We start from the raw sequence: 17847 nt of genomic DNA on the forward strand, positions 1-17847 counted from the left end.
CATGCAGTTTCACACTCAATTTACTGTTACCAAAAGGGCCATGGACGCATCAAATGCTGCCACAATGCTGTACAGACAGGCCAGAAGCTCGAGGGGTCACGCACCACTGAGTTAGCCCATGACCTCATGACTGTGAGGATCACTGAGTCTGCCTCGACCTGCGTGATCTTTCTACAACTGAAAAACCTCAGAAAGCTGTCTGTCAGTGTGTCCAGTGTCGCTCCAACACTGCCAGGGAACACTAGCAAGGCCAAGTAACAGTTGTCTTGCACTTCAGAATTGAAATCTATCAGCTCTCAAAACATTCCACGCTGACCATATTTTAAATTCAAAGAAGGAAATAGATCATATAACTAACAAGGGCTAAAAAGTTTCAATCACATACTACAAAATGCTGCCAAAGGATGTTTCTCTGTGTTTTTTTTTAAACCTATAAAGATACGTGAGTCATCTTGTTTGCTGCTGACCTTTAACCCGATGACCTTTTAATAATCCAACGCAAGGGTCCAGGGTTTGATCTGACTAGGATCAAAGTATTAAACAAGAATGCACATATGGTTCTAAAAGGCAATTTAAACAGAATTTCTGCAAAATGTGCACAAGAAAATGCTTCACAGGGCACCTCTGCTCAGATAAACATACAGAAATATATGAGAAAGAGTAATGATTTCCATTTGGCATTTTACTGGCCCTTACATAAGCTGTGCAGGGACAAAATGCAGAAAATAAGAAAAACCGACATGTCTGGATTGAAAAAAAAAGTGGAAAAATAATGAGAACATAGATGCTGGTTGTGGGTAATGATGAGTCTAAATGTGAGGCCTAACCACTCCAAAAAAACATGTGTGCTCGCTCTGTTAAGCGCCCTATAAAAGCTTGTGCCAAGGGAGGGTACAGCAACCAACCACCACCCAGCATCCCACCAGAATGAGCTTCTCATCCAGCCATCTGCGTCTGCGGCTTGGTTTGCGTTTTCTATTTATTTATCAAAAACATTCAACAGTCAACCCCTAAATGTAACCCATGGATGGATGACTGATGCCATTTTTTCAGCAGCACTCTGTTCCAGACTGAAACCGTTACAAACATTCACACCTGGAAACTACCACTGCAACCGCAGTTTGTCTTTTTACTGGGGAGCTACTGAAGATGGTGGTGGCTGTTGGATATGCAAAAATGAGTCATCTCTGCTCTTTTAAACTAGATAAGATTTGAAACTGTCCAAGCTGGTGCCCTCCCCGTTAAACACAGCAGTCCACACGGGCAAATCTGCATAATCAAGCTCATTTGATTGTGCTCTGCGCTTACTCTGGACTGTGGTGAACTGTTTTCTAACAGAAGGAAACAACATTTAAAAGCATGGTGACATACTGTAGGTGTGAAACAGGTGAACATTCACGCTGCATATTTAACTGTGCCTATGCACAGAGTTACTCCCAGGAGCACCCCTCTTCTTCCTGGGTGCCTCGAAAGTGCCAAGAAACACTGCAGTCATGTTGATAGTAAGTGATCTACTGCTGCTGCTGTGTAAGCTGTGAGTCAATACCACAGAGACCACTCGCTTGACTCATAACATCAGCAATCATTCTCCCTGCATGCTTAAATACAACACACGTCCACAGAGCGACGGCCCTTGTTAGCGCATGTTATGGGATGTTTTGCTCGCTGCCCATTGGTTGGACGCTTTTGACACCGGTTGTTGTGGCTTTCCCAGATGTTTCCTTGCAGCTGTCTGAGTCACGGTTAAATGGACTGCAGAGAAAAAGATTAAAAAAAAACAAGTGATTGAAGGACTGGAGGAGAAGGTAAGGAAGAAGACAGAGACAGAGAGAGAGAGAGAGAGAGAGAGAGAGAGAGAGAGAGAGAGAGAGAGAGAGAGGCAAGTGTGACCTATTGGTTCAGTAGAGGAAAGGTTATCTGTGACAGCTGCAGAGACAGAACTGGGCCAGGTGTGTGTTAACTCTCTCCCGCTGCTTTTCTCGTTACAAATATCACAGATGAAAAGTTAGGCACAGAAAGAGGAAGAAAGGTGGAGGAAAAGATGATGGGGAAAGGATGGGGAAAAAAAGAATATGACAAAGAGAGGTGGTGGTGGTGGGGCGGGGAGTAAAGGAAAATAACAGTAAGAGAGTTGGAGGCAGTGGAATACGAGAAAGGCTCCAGTCACGAGAGACAGAAAAGGAGGCCAGGGAAGGACTCAGAGAGGAATGCCGGGAATGGGAAAGAGCAGAAAGACAGTGACAGGAGACAGAGTGGAAAAAAGAAGTGCAAGGAAGATGTGAAAAGAAGGGATTGAGGGAGAATAAAGGAAGGAGAGAGGAGGACGCTAAGAAAACACAAGCAGGCAGAGAGATCGCTGACAGACAGCTGAAGAGAGGCGAATGGAGGAAAACTGAGGTGGAGGTAAAGAAGACCTGCCACCCCGACACACTCAACACAACTCCTGTGTGTGTGTGTGTTTTTATAGTGGCCTTATAGTAACTTTCTGTGAGGATCAAGGCCACGTGAGTGACTTTCAGTGTATGAAAATCCATTAATTTAGCTGCCTTTAAAGACCCATCAGGTACACAGCATATTCAGCAGCTTAATTATTTTTATTATCATTGTGATTATCAGTTTGTTTGTGATGTATTATTGCTTTTATTGTTTTAGTTTTTATTGTGCATTGGTGGCTCATATTACAAAATACACAAGCACTGGAACTCTTTAAGTGAGGTGTTGATTTAACTGGATGGCTGTTTTTGAGCAGAACCTTTCTAGAATAGATTCAACAAAAACTGAACATTATCACCTTCATGAGGGTGGGATTTATTGCAGGACTGTTGTTAGACTGTGTTACTTTTAGCCTAATTAACTGGCAACAGCACGCATTATTATGTGTGCAGTATACTGCATTGCTACCACAAACAGTTCTATGTTCAGCAACCTACCAGATCGTTTCTTGCCGCTTTCACCGCTTTCAAGAAGTGGCAGCTTTATAGCTTATGAATAGATTAAAGGCACTGCAGTGAGTCTTTGAACAAATATGCAATAATGAGATGGGACATTTGCAAAAGCATCGGTTTATATAGTTGTGGATCTAGTTTGTGTGCATGTTTTTATGTGTGTTGTCTTGGCAAGTTCAGAGAGACTGTCTTGGAGTAGAAAAGTTAGTCACATCCTGCAAAAGTTTCTTCGACATAAATAAAACTGTCAGGCAGATGCACGTGTGTAAAAAGTTTCTGTCTCTAATGCATGCTTCCTTGGCTTCTCCAAGTTTGCGATTCTTCTTTTATGGCATTAACATACAAGTGAACCTTCCCTCTCTCGGATCATTTAACAAGCCTACCTTTGAACTGGCAGCAGGCCTTGAGCAAGCGTGTGTGCATACGTGCATGCGCTAATGCCATACCAGCCTCCGCACGAGAGCGGGGTTCACTTTCTTTTGCACATGCGTACACATTTCCCTGCATCCGGTCAGTGCCGCGATGCCCCGGGCACAAAACAGAGTTACATGAGAGAGAAACCTCAGAGTATGGCGAGACAATAACGGGTCAGTGGGGGCCTCTGTTTGCTTAAATCTGACTCAATTGTTGAATTATGGAGCCTCGGGCCAGAGTGAGTGTGTGTTCATGAGCGAGGCATTGGTTTTCTAAAATCCCTAACTCCATAGTTTAATGTTCAAGTCAAGGACAAGGTAAGGTCAGAGGTTAATGGGTATTTTCCTAATTCGCAGCTCTGATAAACAAGACAGGAGTCTCAGCAGTTTTGGAAGACTTCATGAATTTCTAACATGAAAATGTTTCACTGCTGTGGTCTTGAACTTGAACTTGTTTTGCACCGAGTCTTATTTTTCTCTGTGTTTTCGGAGTGAACGCTGTGACTGTACTTCCAGGGGAAGGTATTTTTAACCGGTGTGGCTGTACTGTAAACACCAGCCGCTCTGTGTGTTCTCACTCCAAGATTTAAACACCACGGCCGACAGCAGACTCCCCGCGGCACGAAAGGCAATGAAATACTGCGTGTGAGACAAAAAGCACGGGAGGAAGGAGGGAGAAAGAACATAGGAAAGCATAATATTGTCTCAGGTATCTTCCCAATTTCAGCCCAGGGGTCATTAAGGAATCTCAGCAGAGTGGGGGAATCTCACAGAAGTGGACAGACTAATGCAAAAAATGCAAGTGAATCACATTAGTGGTGGTTACTCAGTTGCAACATATGTTAAGATAATCTAATTTTTTTTATATATATATTTCTCAGTTTAATTTGATAATCTCATGGTTCAAAATTATGTGTTAGACCAAAAATCACTGCCATGTTTCCAACTTGGATCAAGCAAAGTGAGCTGAGGTGGACTCCCCTGTTAACACATTATTTCTGATTGGCTGAACAGACCGCAGACCGTCGACCTTCATACTCCAAATGCCACAAATGTTGCAAGGACAAACTATCACACAAGACCGTGAAGATTATGGCAGTAAACTGCAGCAACAAAGTTGGCCTGTGTCCTGTTGTTGTGCACGTCAGCAGTTTAAACCAAAGCAATTTTCATGCCATCTCTCATAACATTCTATACTGAAGATGTACAAGTTGCGGTTTTCTTTTCAGGAATGAACTTTAGGATCAATGAAATCCTAACAACCCACTCCAGGCTCATCTCAGAGTGTTTTAAAGATCACTTCTTAACCTCTTTTGGTCGGATGAGGTGCAAGTATAACAGAGCTGCTCGTTAGTGTTCACACCTCCCTTGCACGACGACTTCTCTTCCAGATATGGAGTCCGGCGAACAGCAAGTCAGACCACCCATGACCAGGACACGTTCAACCCGCCCCCCCGACTCTCTCGCTGCTGGAACAAGTTGGCCCCCTCTCTTGCTCCCTGTGTTCTCTCTGTTGTTTCTGCAGTGTCAGAGTCATTCAAGGGAGGGAGAGTGAAAGCTGAGCGAGAGCCAGAAAGACAGAGTGAGCACGCTCTGACCACTGACACGCTGGACAAAAGCATCACTGCTCAAACTGCACGGTTCACATGACTTGTAGACAAATGATCTAATATACCACATGTTTTCTATTCTTCCTCTACGTACATTGCTCCAAATGTTCATGGCAGGTCATAACAGATGCAAACGTCATTGTAATGCATCTAATAAATATGAATGACTTAAGTTAACGTAAATTACAGTGATAGCCCAATTAAATACATATTTTTCTCATGCATATTTATTATATGAAAGCAGCAATGCATTTCCTCACCAAGTATTCAAGGATATTTACAATTCTCCATGGATGGTGAGATGAAGCGGTAAAAAAAATTAACTTTATGTGTGCTCATTTTTGTTTTGTCATTTCAGTTTTGTGATAATTAAAACTGTATATCGCACAACCTGGAATACTGTGGAGATATCAGTCTATAGCCTGTAAATGGAGTGATTGCTTCACTGAGTTTTTGCAGTAATTCAAATACTGTGTACGTGCAAACGCAGCCAATGCAGCATGAAGGCCTTGCATGAAGAAAAAATATGAGAATGATGAAAAAAAAAAAAAAAAGGAGAGAGAAAGAGGACAAGAGCAGACGGTGTCAGGCCCACCCAGAGAAAGAGACACTGGGAAGCAGAGGTTTGTTTACATTCTGCTCACTCACTCAAACTCACCGGACCCCGACATGATTCCCTGAGGCACTCCAACTCACTTTCCTATTTTGAACCCACCCATGTTGTTGCCTAAAGCAGACCAGGGCAGGAGATGCACCAAACAAAATATACAGCAACAGACCCTGATTATTCTCCTCAGTCCTCGGTGTACACAACACTACACAACACACACACACACAGAATCAACAGGATGTTATTTGTTCTTTAAGTGGGTGAGCGTGTCTGGCACTCGTCCACACTTCCAGCGAGCACTTGCTTACTTATTCTTCAGAAGCAACATTCCGGGATGACATTTCACTGACATCAGGGGCTGGCAAAAATAGCAGCCTGCAACGGTCACGGCCGGTGTATACAATGAGCTGCATTTCTGAGATAAAGATGCATTCACCACATCCACTATGACCTGATTCTGTTGACTCAGGAGAGGACATGTCAGCAGAGAAATAACTTTACAATTGGTTCACAATAGATTCTTCTGGCATTTATTCTGCACCTTTATATCACCTAACCGAAATACTGTAAAAGGAAGGCACAACTTGACTTTCCCAAACATTTTTCTCCTGGGGATACAGCAGTTGAGAGGGTAATAAAAACAGGGATTTGTGCAGTGACTCTAGATGTTAAACTAGATGATGTTTCAAAACTGACCTGACCAAATCTTCATCATGCTGGTGAGTTTGATTGAGCAATTAGCTGTACTCTCAGGGTCAATTCCAAAAGGCCAAGAAATCATATAAATGTGACATTTGCAAAGCGGGTTATAAGACAGTATGTGCTAGCAAGCGTTAAGTAGTGAATAGACATGACTTTAGACAAATTCCACGGGCACCCACACAATTTTTCAAGGATGAGTAAAGACGAATCCAATCAACATCATTTGTTCTTCTGTCATACTGTAGATTTAATAAAAAGGTGTGATGCAATCTTCAGTTCCTCCTCAAAAAGAACTCCAAATTATGCACTAAATTAGTCCCTGGGCTGTGTGATTTGGACAGCTGCCAAAACTCTTGATGCACAAGATAATTCCCAATCAGTGGTGGTGGTGCTGACACTTCATTTAAGCCCAGTTGACTCAGATAAGCTCTTCATTCCGGCTTGTCATCCCGCAGTGCCAGAGTCAGTGACTGATGTGAACTGTCAGCGGAGAGTTCAACAGGAAGAGCAAATGTCTTGCCTTGTTCTCATCTCCATCACTGAGGGAAAATAGGAGTCCTTGACAGCCCAGAATCAGAGATGGATTCAAGTGCAGGTTTTGCACAACAAAGCGGAAACCTGCTGATATTTGTGAGAGCGGCAGCATGAACACCAGTCATTTAAGTTAGCTGGGGAACTTGTAGAAGCACGTGCCAATCTAAGCAAAGAACTGTCAAGGCAATGTGCCGATGGCCATGCTTCATTTTTGGCTGTCAAATCATACAGCGTTCTAAAAACCCACACCTGTTCTTCATGTTCACTACAAACATGTGAAAGGTAACAAACACCTGTGCACAGACAAAAACAACCGCAGGCACAACTCGCGAGCACTTGCATAAACCTACGTGCAGTCGGTTGTTCAGCGCTACGACACAATACATACACATTGTATTAGCACAGCCGAGATTAGCCACTGGTTCTGAGTGGAGTCCAAAATTAACCTCATCTGAGCAGCTTAATTGTGCCCTTCACACATCATCAGACAGCCCCCTGCATCTCCTCCGATCGCAGATGGAGCCCGAGTGTGGCGGCCATTCAATGAGGCATGGTTACATCTGTTAAACGTGAAACCTCTCCATCCAAACACAGTGTGTCAGGCTCAACTGCAGACTGAATTTGTTTCAGTGGAGCTTGAGTTGAGATTCACTTCCTCCTTAGCTTTGCTCGAAACAACACCAGGCCTGCTGTCTTCTGCTGACACCAAACCAAAGAAAAAAAGCAAATCCCTTCTTCCTCTCTGCTTTGCACTTAACCCTCCTGTTTATTTTTCGTGCACCTGTGATCCCTTTGCAGACACAAGAATATTGTCAGGATACAATGATGCTGATGCTTGCATTTCTGATTTAGGTGATCTGGGAGTTTCAGTCATATTTCACTGTAATGCTGACTGAATGTTGTTCCACACCATATCCACACAAAAAAAACACACAACCAAACACAGAGGTCATTATGAATGGGATTAACCTCTTTACTGACCAGACAGATGGAATTTTCCACCACCACAAAAAAAAAACAAAAAACCAAAACTTGGGCAAACAACACGTTTGACATGTTTAACCTTTGGAAAACGAGCCAACACATGCCATGTCACCACTGTATATACTGACACACACACACATGCAATCCTGCGCTTGATCCTGCTTGATAATAGGACTCCAAACTAAACAAGGAGAGTTGTTAATGTGAAGGAGTAATGACAGCATTTACTCCACCTTCTCTCCCTGAAAGCCTCGAGAGTAAAGCTCTTAAGGGACTACACAACACAATTAGACAGACTAATTACCTCCTCCATACCAACAATTCCTCACCCACACCGACAGGCCGGGGCAGGCAGGACAGATCTGCCTGCCTCCAAGGACAGGGACGACAGCATGGTGCACTCACTGCACATTTAAGGCAATTTAGCGGATGTTCCATCCATAGGAACACTAGAACAAAACTCAAATCTTGCAAATGAACAACAATATGAAGAGTCAGAGCTATAGCACACTTGGCTATAGCATTTCTGTTAAGAACTTGACGATAATGGATTGCTAAATAAATGGAACAAGGAACAGGTCAAACACACAAGTTTGGGAGGAAGGTGTGTGTGTGTGTGTGCGTGTATGTGTGTGTGGGGAGGTGTTATGTGAGATGGATGCTGACACATCGTAGTCATAAGTAAATCAGCCTTCAGCCTCATCTTCTTCAAACTAAAAAAAAAATTAAAAAAATAACTGTAAGAGCCACTTTAAATGGACAGCGCTGATTTGTAAGAAACCAGTTGCATTAACAAGCCGAAAGTCAAGCTGAAGTTGCCAGTTCAGCAGCAGGTTAATGATGAACACCCCTTCCCTCCTCCCCTCGTAGTCACCCTGCAGGCGATTTGGACTCGTGGACACGCTGGGAGGATTTAGAGGTAGGAGAGCACTGACCCACACTTTGATGTCTCCTGCCCACGTTTCCTCTAGGTCACGAGGAAAATCAGCCGCTTTGTTCAGTATCAAAAGCCAGAAAAAGAATCAGGGTCAGGGAGTCTTTTCATTTTTTCTTTTTTTTTTTTTGTCCCTGTTGGGAAGTCTTGTAACGGTAGAAAGAGGCAGCGTGGGGCAGAGGGGAGGAGGAAAGATCAACCGGCCAAACAGGAAAGTTTCAGTTTGTTCAGTCTGACAGTTCTGGATGCGGGGCGGGCTGAGGCACTGCTGAAACTATTTGGCGGGGAGTTTTGAAAACTCCTTCCTCTTCAGGACAGAGCAACCCCGCCTTCTCTATTGCAGCCTGTGAAACTGATCCAAGCATTTCTGCAAAAAGGAAAATACTTGGCACAAGCTGAGTTTAGTATGGTGAACCACTTAACAAAGGCTATTAAAGCATGTGCAACATTTTGATGCTGCCGGGGGGATGAAGGGGTTGCTCTGTGTATGAGGGGGCAGCGCTGGTAATCAATACAACAGGGGAAAAAAAGAGCATATTCAGACCGAGTTCTCCTAATCTTTGGGGCTTCTCAGGTAGCAGCCATTATTACCCATGTATTAGTTTACCTCCCCATAGAAGAGCAGGCACAGTTCACTTCCCAGGTAAAGATATTAATAGTCTCAACTTAAAACACAACTCCTGAAGTGTCCTGACACTAAAACACACACACACTGATTACTAAATTATGAGCAGTCTGAACGCACAGCAGGATGAGGTAATGGACTTCCACAGATACATTACTCATCTAGTTTCCCCTCTTAGTTGATGACAGAAAACCGGCGACATCATCCCCTCCGTAGCACTCATGACTCATCACCGTGCGCTTGAACTCCACAGGCACCTGCTCACACCAAAATGGGGAGAGCGAGCATGCCAGACACAGAGAAGCCCGTCACCGTTGGCTCTTTCAGTCCTGACACCTGTGGAGGATCTCACACACACACAGACACATGGAGAGTCCATCCATGACCACTAACCTTGCAAATCTTGCTCTCCTCTGTCTCAGCTCTGGACTTTCCTTCAGGTGTCCTCTCCTGCCGGTACTCAGACTTGACTGACAGCTGGCACGAGAGCCCCGGGGCGCCTTCACCTGTCCTGAGCTCCTGCTGCCGGGCCATGTAGCCCTGTGAGGTGGCTGCTCTGACTGCGCTGGGGATGGGGAGAGCGGTATGCACTGGCTTGGTGCCCACGGCGGAGGGTTGCCTGAGCTTGGAGGCTACGCCAACCACCGGCATGGTACTTCCCAGGCAAAAAAAATAAAATAATAATAATAATAATAACACAGGCGTGTGAGAGAGACGTCCAAAAAGTACTGCGAGGAAAGGAAAACTAATCTGCAGTGACTCCGACTGATGTCTGGCACAGGAAAGGAAGGAAAAAAAAAAAGAAAAAGAAAAAAACAGCAGTTGCCTCTCAGACTGAGAGGAAAGCAACTGCGCTCATTCTGTAGCCTACAGCAAGCAGGGCTCACAGAAACTGAGAAAGCTTCTCCTTCCTTCCATTCACTCCCTCCTCCTTCTCCTCCCACAAGCAAACACTCCTCCCTTCCCTCCCCTTATACTCTCTCTCTCTCTCTCTCTCTCTCTCTCTCTCTCTCTCAGTCACTGTCAGAAGTGTACCAAAAAGTCGGCCAAAACAGTTCAAGGGGGCGTGAACTCTTCTGGAAGGTATAACCACCAAAGCAAAACCGTGATTACTGAGACCTGACTCTGTGTGTGTGTGTGTGTATATGTGTGTGTATGTGTGTGTGTGTGTGTGTGTGTGTGTGTTCAGCATTCCCTGTCAAAACAGCTCTCTGTCCCTCTCTCTGTCCCTCTCTCTCTCTCTCTCTCTCTCTCCCTCTCTCTCCTCACGCTAACATTGAACACTAGAAATAGACACACTCTCTACATCTGGAGCTGCCCCACCCTTTGATGAGAGAAATAGTAAAAATGTGCTAGTAGAAAAAGCCCTAAGAGTTATACATAATAAGGAAATCTACAAAAGACCAATTAAGAAAGACCAAAATAAGAAAGAGGGGATTTGAGCATGAACAGCTGCTGTGGTGGGAGCTGTCTCTGTGAGAAATAAGTGTGTTTTTCTTTTTTCATGTGCTTTGAGTCAGGTACCAGGCAACATGTTTTGTTCTTGGTTTCAACAGCTTAGCTTGTTGTAATCATTGCTTTTTGCCTTGGATCGGAGTGTGTTCGGCCTCTGTCACAGTACTGCACTACTCACGCTTACTCATTCCCTTTCTTTTTATTCGTCTTGAATGGAAACAGCGAAACATTAAAAACAACAAAACAAAACAAAAAACAGCATCACCAAGAGCAAGTATATTCAAAAATATTTTCAATTCAATTTCAATTAAATGACTTTTTATTAGATGAGTAATTACATTACGCATGCACCCATTCTCCAGCAGGTCTAAGCATGAATCTTCGGCAGGTGACAGAAGTCTTAAAACGTAAGAAGTACATGGGAGCAGTGGCCAGATCCAATACACACCAAGGAATCCTGGAAACCTTTGGAAATGTGGGAGCCTCCACATGCTTCAAACAAAGAGCTTGTTTGTCATTTTGTCATCAGACAGAAACTTTCTGAGAGTGACAGACCGACAATCACGTCAGCTTGTTGCACATTTAGAGAACCAGTATGAATATGTTGCTACCTATGTGACTTTTCATACATCTGGGTATCTTTGATTTTTGGATATAACTCCTCATTTATCGACTAGTACTAATCCTGCTTCATGGATTAAAAACAGGACATAAAAACAGGAGTATGCTTAATGCTATTGGCTATGTTGCTGTATGTGTCCGCATCTAAATGACACATAACTGACTGAATATGGCCATTATGGATAATGATGTCTTCAGAATGAAATCTAAAGTTAATGTATTATTAATGGTGGGTAAAAGCGTGTAAAAGACCTTGTTTAAATTAACTAACTTGGCAATGGAGAAGCAAGAGAGAAGCAACAACGAAACAGCTGCTAAAAGTGGCCATAAAATTGGTTTCAGGCTGCTTGTCTGTAACAAGAAACAGAGGCTGCATCCGTGTCTGATGTATATCACTGGTGTGGACAGCAGGAGGCTGACAACATCTCTCACAAACATGACAACCACAACAATAAATAAATGAATGAATAAAAAAAACACTGTCCATTCTCGTTCAAACAGAATGACCCCAGCACTTAGACATCCTTTTGTTCTCAGCTGGTATCTTCAACGGTTTTGTGTTTCAGTGCAGCGACTTGGCGCAGTTTGTACACAAAGGACAGCAGAATTAATGCCGGACAGATATAAATCTGTGAGAGAGGATTTCTTCAAAGACTGGATCTGCACGCAGCGTTGGGAACTGTATGTTTTCTATCAGATGTTTTGTTGCTTGGTGAGAGACAGATGAGCCATGCTGCATTTGGACTGCATTAAGTGGACACAATATGACATGTAGCTACTTTTTTTCCCCCCATCTCTAAAGGCTCCCTTTGCGAGACATAAAAGGGAGTGAAAGTTTTATATGGAAACCCTCCATCTGGTTCAGTTTAGAAAGGCGAGGAGATGTGCTGGATTCAGAGGGGCACAGTGCGGTGTCACGGCAAACCGGAACTTTTTAACAGGGTATTGTCCAAAAAAAAAAAAAAAAGAGGAAAGGAGGACAATCAAACACAGGGCTTGTCTCACAAATGCAATCTTTCGTACAAAAATCTAAAACTAAAATCTATTATTTTCCATCTCTACCTCCATCAGAGTCTCCCTGTCTCCACCTTATTGTTTTGAAGCTGAGCTCAAACTATGACTTGTACAAGAAGAGAAAATGTGAAGGTAAGAAATTTTTGGAAGAAATTAGCTAAATATGACATGATTATTTTACACACCGTGTCTTCCTTCTTCTTTTGCTCACTACCATACTGCCTCAATTCCTCTGACAGTCAGGTGCCTTAATAGGGACACTGCTTGCCCCAGCCCAGAATACCACCAACTACTCCAACATGCTTTCAATCATGCACCAGGGACTATCACGACAGGCCTGAATCAACAGGATTACATGTGAATGAATGGCTCAGCTACAACTTTGACTGCTGCTCTACTGAGCCGCATGAATTGGAGCACACTTGGCTGGCATCCAACTTCCCAGGACGGTCTAGATCTGTCTCACAAGGTCCCGGCCTGGGGTTGCTGAGTCGAAATAAGTTTCCACCAAACCTTAAGGAGATCTTAAGAAAACATCTCACTTCCTCCTGTGTTTCGCTCTTTTCTGGAGATAATTGCCTTACGCTGCAAAATAATTGCCCCATGGAGGTGTGCAGGTAAAAAGCCTGCTGCTGTAATACAGCCCTGAAACTTCCTCGTTTAACAACAGTAAAACCCTCCAAAGTCAACATCAGCCAAGTGGATTTCGGGTTCATTTCCATCCGCGCAAATCAAGCTGGCCAGGTCATCACCACTATGTTTGACAACCACAGCAGACCACTTTTTCAAAAACGGTACGACAGCCAACCGTGTCATGGTTGAATTGTGTACAGAACAGGGTGGGCTGAAGAATTGAACGGATATCAATGGGAGGATGTTGACAAAAGGAGATAAAAGGCTCATACTCTATGCTGAATTGCTCAACTTTATTGTTATCATCTTTGAGCAATATTTCAAAATATGCGGCTGTCAGAATGCAAACCAGTCAGAGGGACTGTGGTCAAGACCGCCTCAGTTGAGTCCAAGTTCCAAGGCTAGGTTCAGTCAAATTTCAAAACAGAGTCTGAGCAATTGGTCACAGGCAACACAAGAAATAGATCATCTCACTCAGTAATTCATACAGTAATCCAACCTAAAACTAAGACTAAAATCAAAAGAAAAGACAAAATACTTGTCTATTGTAGCCCAGTGTGTTTCAAAATGTTGTCATTCCAGGTCATCAGATACCACCGCTTTGTCGTGCGCCCATTGGCACCTCATCCAAATACACAGGGTACACTTTAGTGTTTGCCACAAAGCCTTTCTAATATAAAATGGAGCTTTGGTTAATAATGCTTGATAATGTTTAAGAAAAGATCAGTGGTGTTTGATCTCACACGGGGCATGAACTGCATCCTGGATCAAAGTGGTGTCTGTGACCCACCACTGAACCGCTACCTCCACCCCTCTTGGAACCTTCTCACTTTCTAAACTATGTCGCATTGTGCAGTTATTCTGATCGTCTCATCCAGATGTGGATGGGTGTACAGTGAGGTGGTTTATGCTCAGTACACAGGAGACATGACAAATGACACCCTAAGGAATGAGACTGGGCTGCATAAATGCAGGAACAGAGTTTATCCCATCAACATATAAGTAACCAATATGTAAAATTCAGACAAATCAGAGCACAGATTTTTAATTCCAAGAACTGGACACTGATGCAACTGATGCTTTTCCCTCGGTGTTAGTTTCAACTTGACACTGTCTGTCAGTGATCTTTCAAAGTGCAACCAATGAAACGTTTCATGAACCCAAACCATTCCTGAAAATACTCTTATCCATCTTCTTTTCTGGAGGAAAATAACTGCCTGTGCCTCCTTCTCGTCTTGAATTCATTATTCACAAATGGTCTTTGCTAAGCTCCAGAATTTATTTTTCAGATTTCTTTTCTTTCCTGCTGCCTGACATAAGTTGGTTATGTAAAACAGCTCATAACACCAGACTAAATCAAAACTAAAACTAAAAGAATGAAGACAAAAGAATTGTCACAAGAACCGAACACAACCTGCAGTTAAAATATTATTTCGGCACTGACATGAAAAAGACATCACTGCAGCTCCTTTGACCATTCCTATGGAAGCTTCCCTATTCAAAAACACCTCTAAATATCTGGTGGAGAGGGAACACATTCCAGCTGAGGCAGGGCGGAAGGTGGTGGTGGCGGTCAAGGAGACAGGGATGAAAGCTGGGAGGCTGGCTACACTAACCATCTGCACACACAGCGAGCTGCAGCAGAAAGCAGCATTATGTTATTAACCTACACTTTCTGAGCGCTGCTCTCCAGAGGCAACTTCTGAAACAATAATTCAAAGCTGTGTGTAATTTGGAACATTCCTTCAAACTAATACTTATATCTGTGAGCTTCAGAGCTTCAGTTATCTAACAGCAGGTGTTGCGCTGAAATATGTATCACCTCAAATGTATTCCTATGATGAAGTTTGATGCCACTTTTGTGATGTTCATGTCAGTGTTCTGTGGTTTGGTGGCTGTTGGAAAAGTCAGTAGGAATAACGGATATTTCTGGGTTATGGAATCAGTAATGTCAGGTGTTTATTATCTGTTCCATGCAGTGGGTGGATCACCGCACTAGTTTATGAGTGTATGGTTTATATGAAATATACCGCCCTGTGCCACATGACGTCAGCGCCGTGGTTGTGTTCTGACTGTGAAAACAAACGCGCCAGGGTACTGGAGATAAGAGGGGTCAAACGCCTTCCACCCTCCTGACATGCACACACACAATCACACACCAGAGTCTAAACACATCCCTCAGGGAGGGCTGGCTAGATAGTCACGCACCTGGCCCTGTCAGCACTCTGAATGCTATCAGTCAACCGCATGTCAGACAACATGGAAAATAAAACAAACACACTGTTCCGCTGGCACATGCACAACAAAGAGGTGCCTGACCATACAGAGGCATGTAGAGCGGCTCACTGAACACAGGCGTGTGTCATTAACATACATCAAGCATGACCTGGGAGGATAGAAACACACATTCTCTTTCATCCTCTCTCTGGTTCAGGATTCACAGATGGATTCCTGCTCCTCAGTCAACCTTTGGTTTCTTCGCGGTCAACCGCCCACGCAAAAAACACGCATTCAACCAAAAACATTGGAGCATCATGGGAAATCTCTCCTTATTTCCCACATCCTCTAGTTCACATCTAGTTTATTTCCAGTGCTGGACTGCTGCCTGCACCAAATGTTTTAAATGACTGTTTCATAGGAAGTCAAGGTCACAAACAATGTATTATCAATATGAACTTTGTCACTCATCATTTAATGTGTGTGTGTGCGTAAAAATCTTAATTTGCGAAGTCAGGAAATTTCTTTATTTTCTCAAATAGTGACCAGGGAAAGGGGAGGCAACAGGTTTATTTGAAAGATCGGCCTTTAATTTTTTCTTTTGGATATAAATCGATTGTCCTAATCTGGTCCATTTTCTCTGTTTAAGTTTTGTTACTTCATTTTGGCTGATACATTAACACACACACACATAATGACTGAAAGGCATCATTAACACTTAAGATGAGTAATCCACAGCAACAGAGTGTTGAAAATAGCATGTTTATATTGTTGAATTTATTGAATTAAACCAATGGAAATGTACACACTGCACTTACCTGGCATGCACATTATCAAAAAAGGCATCAGCAGATTATCCACCCTTATTTTTGTTTCCTGTCACTGTTACTTAGGGCAAGCCTTAATTTGTTTGCCTTGACCAGAACACTTGGCATTGTTAGAGACCCAACTTTATTTGACTGTCAGCTTATATTTTAAGAAAAACAGTATATTAGGAATGTAAAATACAATATTTGCATATGATATGTAGTGGAGTAGTAGAGGTGTTGCAGAAAATGGAGATGGGGTACAAATGTACTTAAATGCCATCACTGTATAAAAGCATTCGGTTCAAGATAAGATTAAGCTTGCAATGTTCATTTGCTATTTACTTCAGTAGTGGCTTTTTTACCATCACCAAAACCACTTTTTACTTTGCAGCCATCACTGGTCCTCTCTTATTCATGCATCCAGTTGCATGAGCATTTACTCAAGCCCATATTCACTTGTTTACTCAGTCATTGCATTCCCTTACTTCCAAATCTTGTAAATCTTCCATTCATTCGCACATCACATTGTCATTGACTGGTTATTTTTCATCTAATCAGTCATCCACTCATCTCTTTATTTATTCAGTCACCACTCATTTACTACTCATTTCAATTATGCACTTTTTCACTTTCAGAAGTTGCAACTTATTTTTTCTCCATGCATTTTCCAACTCTCATCCCATCACTCTACCATTCACTCACTTTTGCATTTGCTCTAATGCTCAGTCAATAACCTGAATGCTTCCTCTTGCATGCACATCCATAATCCCTCTTTCACTCAGATATTTTCTCTCTTTGTTGCGCCATCTTCCTCTTAAGCAATGATATCAAAGTCCACCAGCAAGTGAAGCAATGCACAGCTGCTGGGGTCAGAACTTGAGAACTATGGCAATGATATTTGGGGGTGTCAAGAGAGTCGTTGAGACTAGTTTTAATTTCCATCCAATTGTGTGCAGTGAAAACAAAACACATCATTCTTGTACTATGACATAGGGATAAAATGATACAACAAAAAAAGATGAGGGAGGAGAAGGTGATGACAATATATCACTTTAATGCAGCTTCTCCTACATGGTGGAATGCTGATCACTGCTCACAACAGCTCTCCACTTCTTCACTGACAGGCTTCTGTCATAGTGACATATTCCATACAGAAAGCCATTTTGGATGACATTTTCAGCAGCCAAACACTCTTCAGAGTTAGCTCTTACACAAGCTGCTCCTTTTTCCTGTCAAATACAACAATGCAACACACACTTCCATCACAAAACCCTCACTTTATAGTCTCCACTGTCAAAACTTTCCTCACTTCCCCTCAGTAAAAAACACTGCACTTTTACAATTGACAAATTGCAAAGGCCGATGACTCCCATTCCTTGTGGCCGAGTTGGCGTAAATCAATCCCATTTATGACCATCGCATTCCTTTCCCTTGTGATTCGTTACGGTCTTCCCCACATCCACACCACATCTCCATGTTTTCCTTCTTGTGAAAGACTTGTGTCCAAGGCGAATCTTGGATTTCACAGCTGGAATTGATAAAGTCCTGAAGTGCTGAAGGGGACTCTTCCCAAAAAAAAAAAAGCAGGAGAGAGGAGGTAGAGTTATCCCAAAGCTGTGCAGGAAGCTGCTGCCCAAGAGAGGGCACTACCCAACACAGACTTGTGGAAAAGAACAAACCTATTTCTACGATTACAATTTATGGTTTTATGAAATAGCGAACTAATACTTTTGCCTATTAT

At 42.9% G+C, this 17847-nt stretch overlaps 1 protein-coding gene across 11 annotated transcripts in view; it reads right to left on the reverse strand.

The window, feature by feature from the left end:
* The window catches only part of nav3 (neuron navigator 3), a 372135-nt gene that overhangs the window by 165897 nt on the left and 188391 nt on the right, over positions 1-17847 (reverse strand). For 7 of the 11 annotated variants that reach the window (XM_046378518.1, XM_046378522.1, XM_046378514.1 and 4 more), the window contains exon 1: positions 9751-10269. The exons of 3 other annotated variants lie outside the window; for them this stretch is intronic. In XM_046378518.1, the coding sequence (XP_046234474.1) occupies positions 9751-10008 (258 nt within the window). In that variant the 5' untranslated portion in view covers positions 10009-10269. Of the gene's footprint in view, positions 1-9750; positions 10271-17847 lie in introns of those variants that run through there. One more of the 11 variants, XM_046378516.1, reaches the window with a different exon arrangement.

This window comes from Scatophagus argus, chromosome 22 (assembly GCF_020382885.2).
Source record: "Scatophagus argus isolate fScaArg1 chromosome 22, fScaArg1.pri, whole genome shotgun sequence".
Classification (NCBI taxonomy): Eukaryota; Metazoa; Chordata; class Actinopteri; family Scatophagidae; genus Scatophagus; species Scatophagus argus.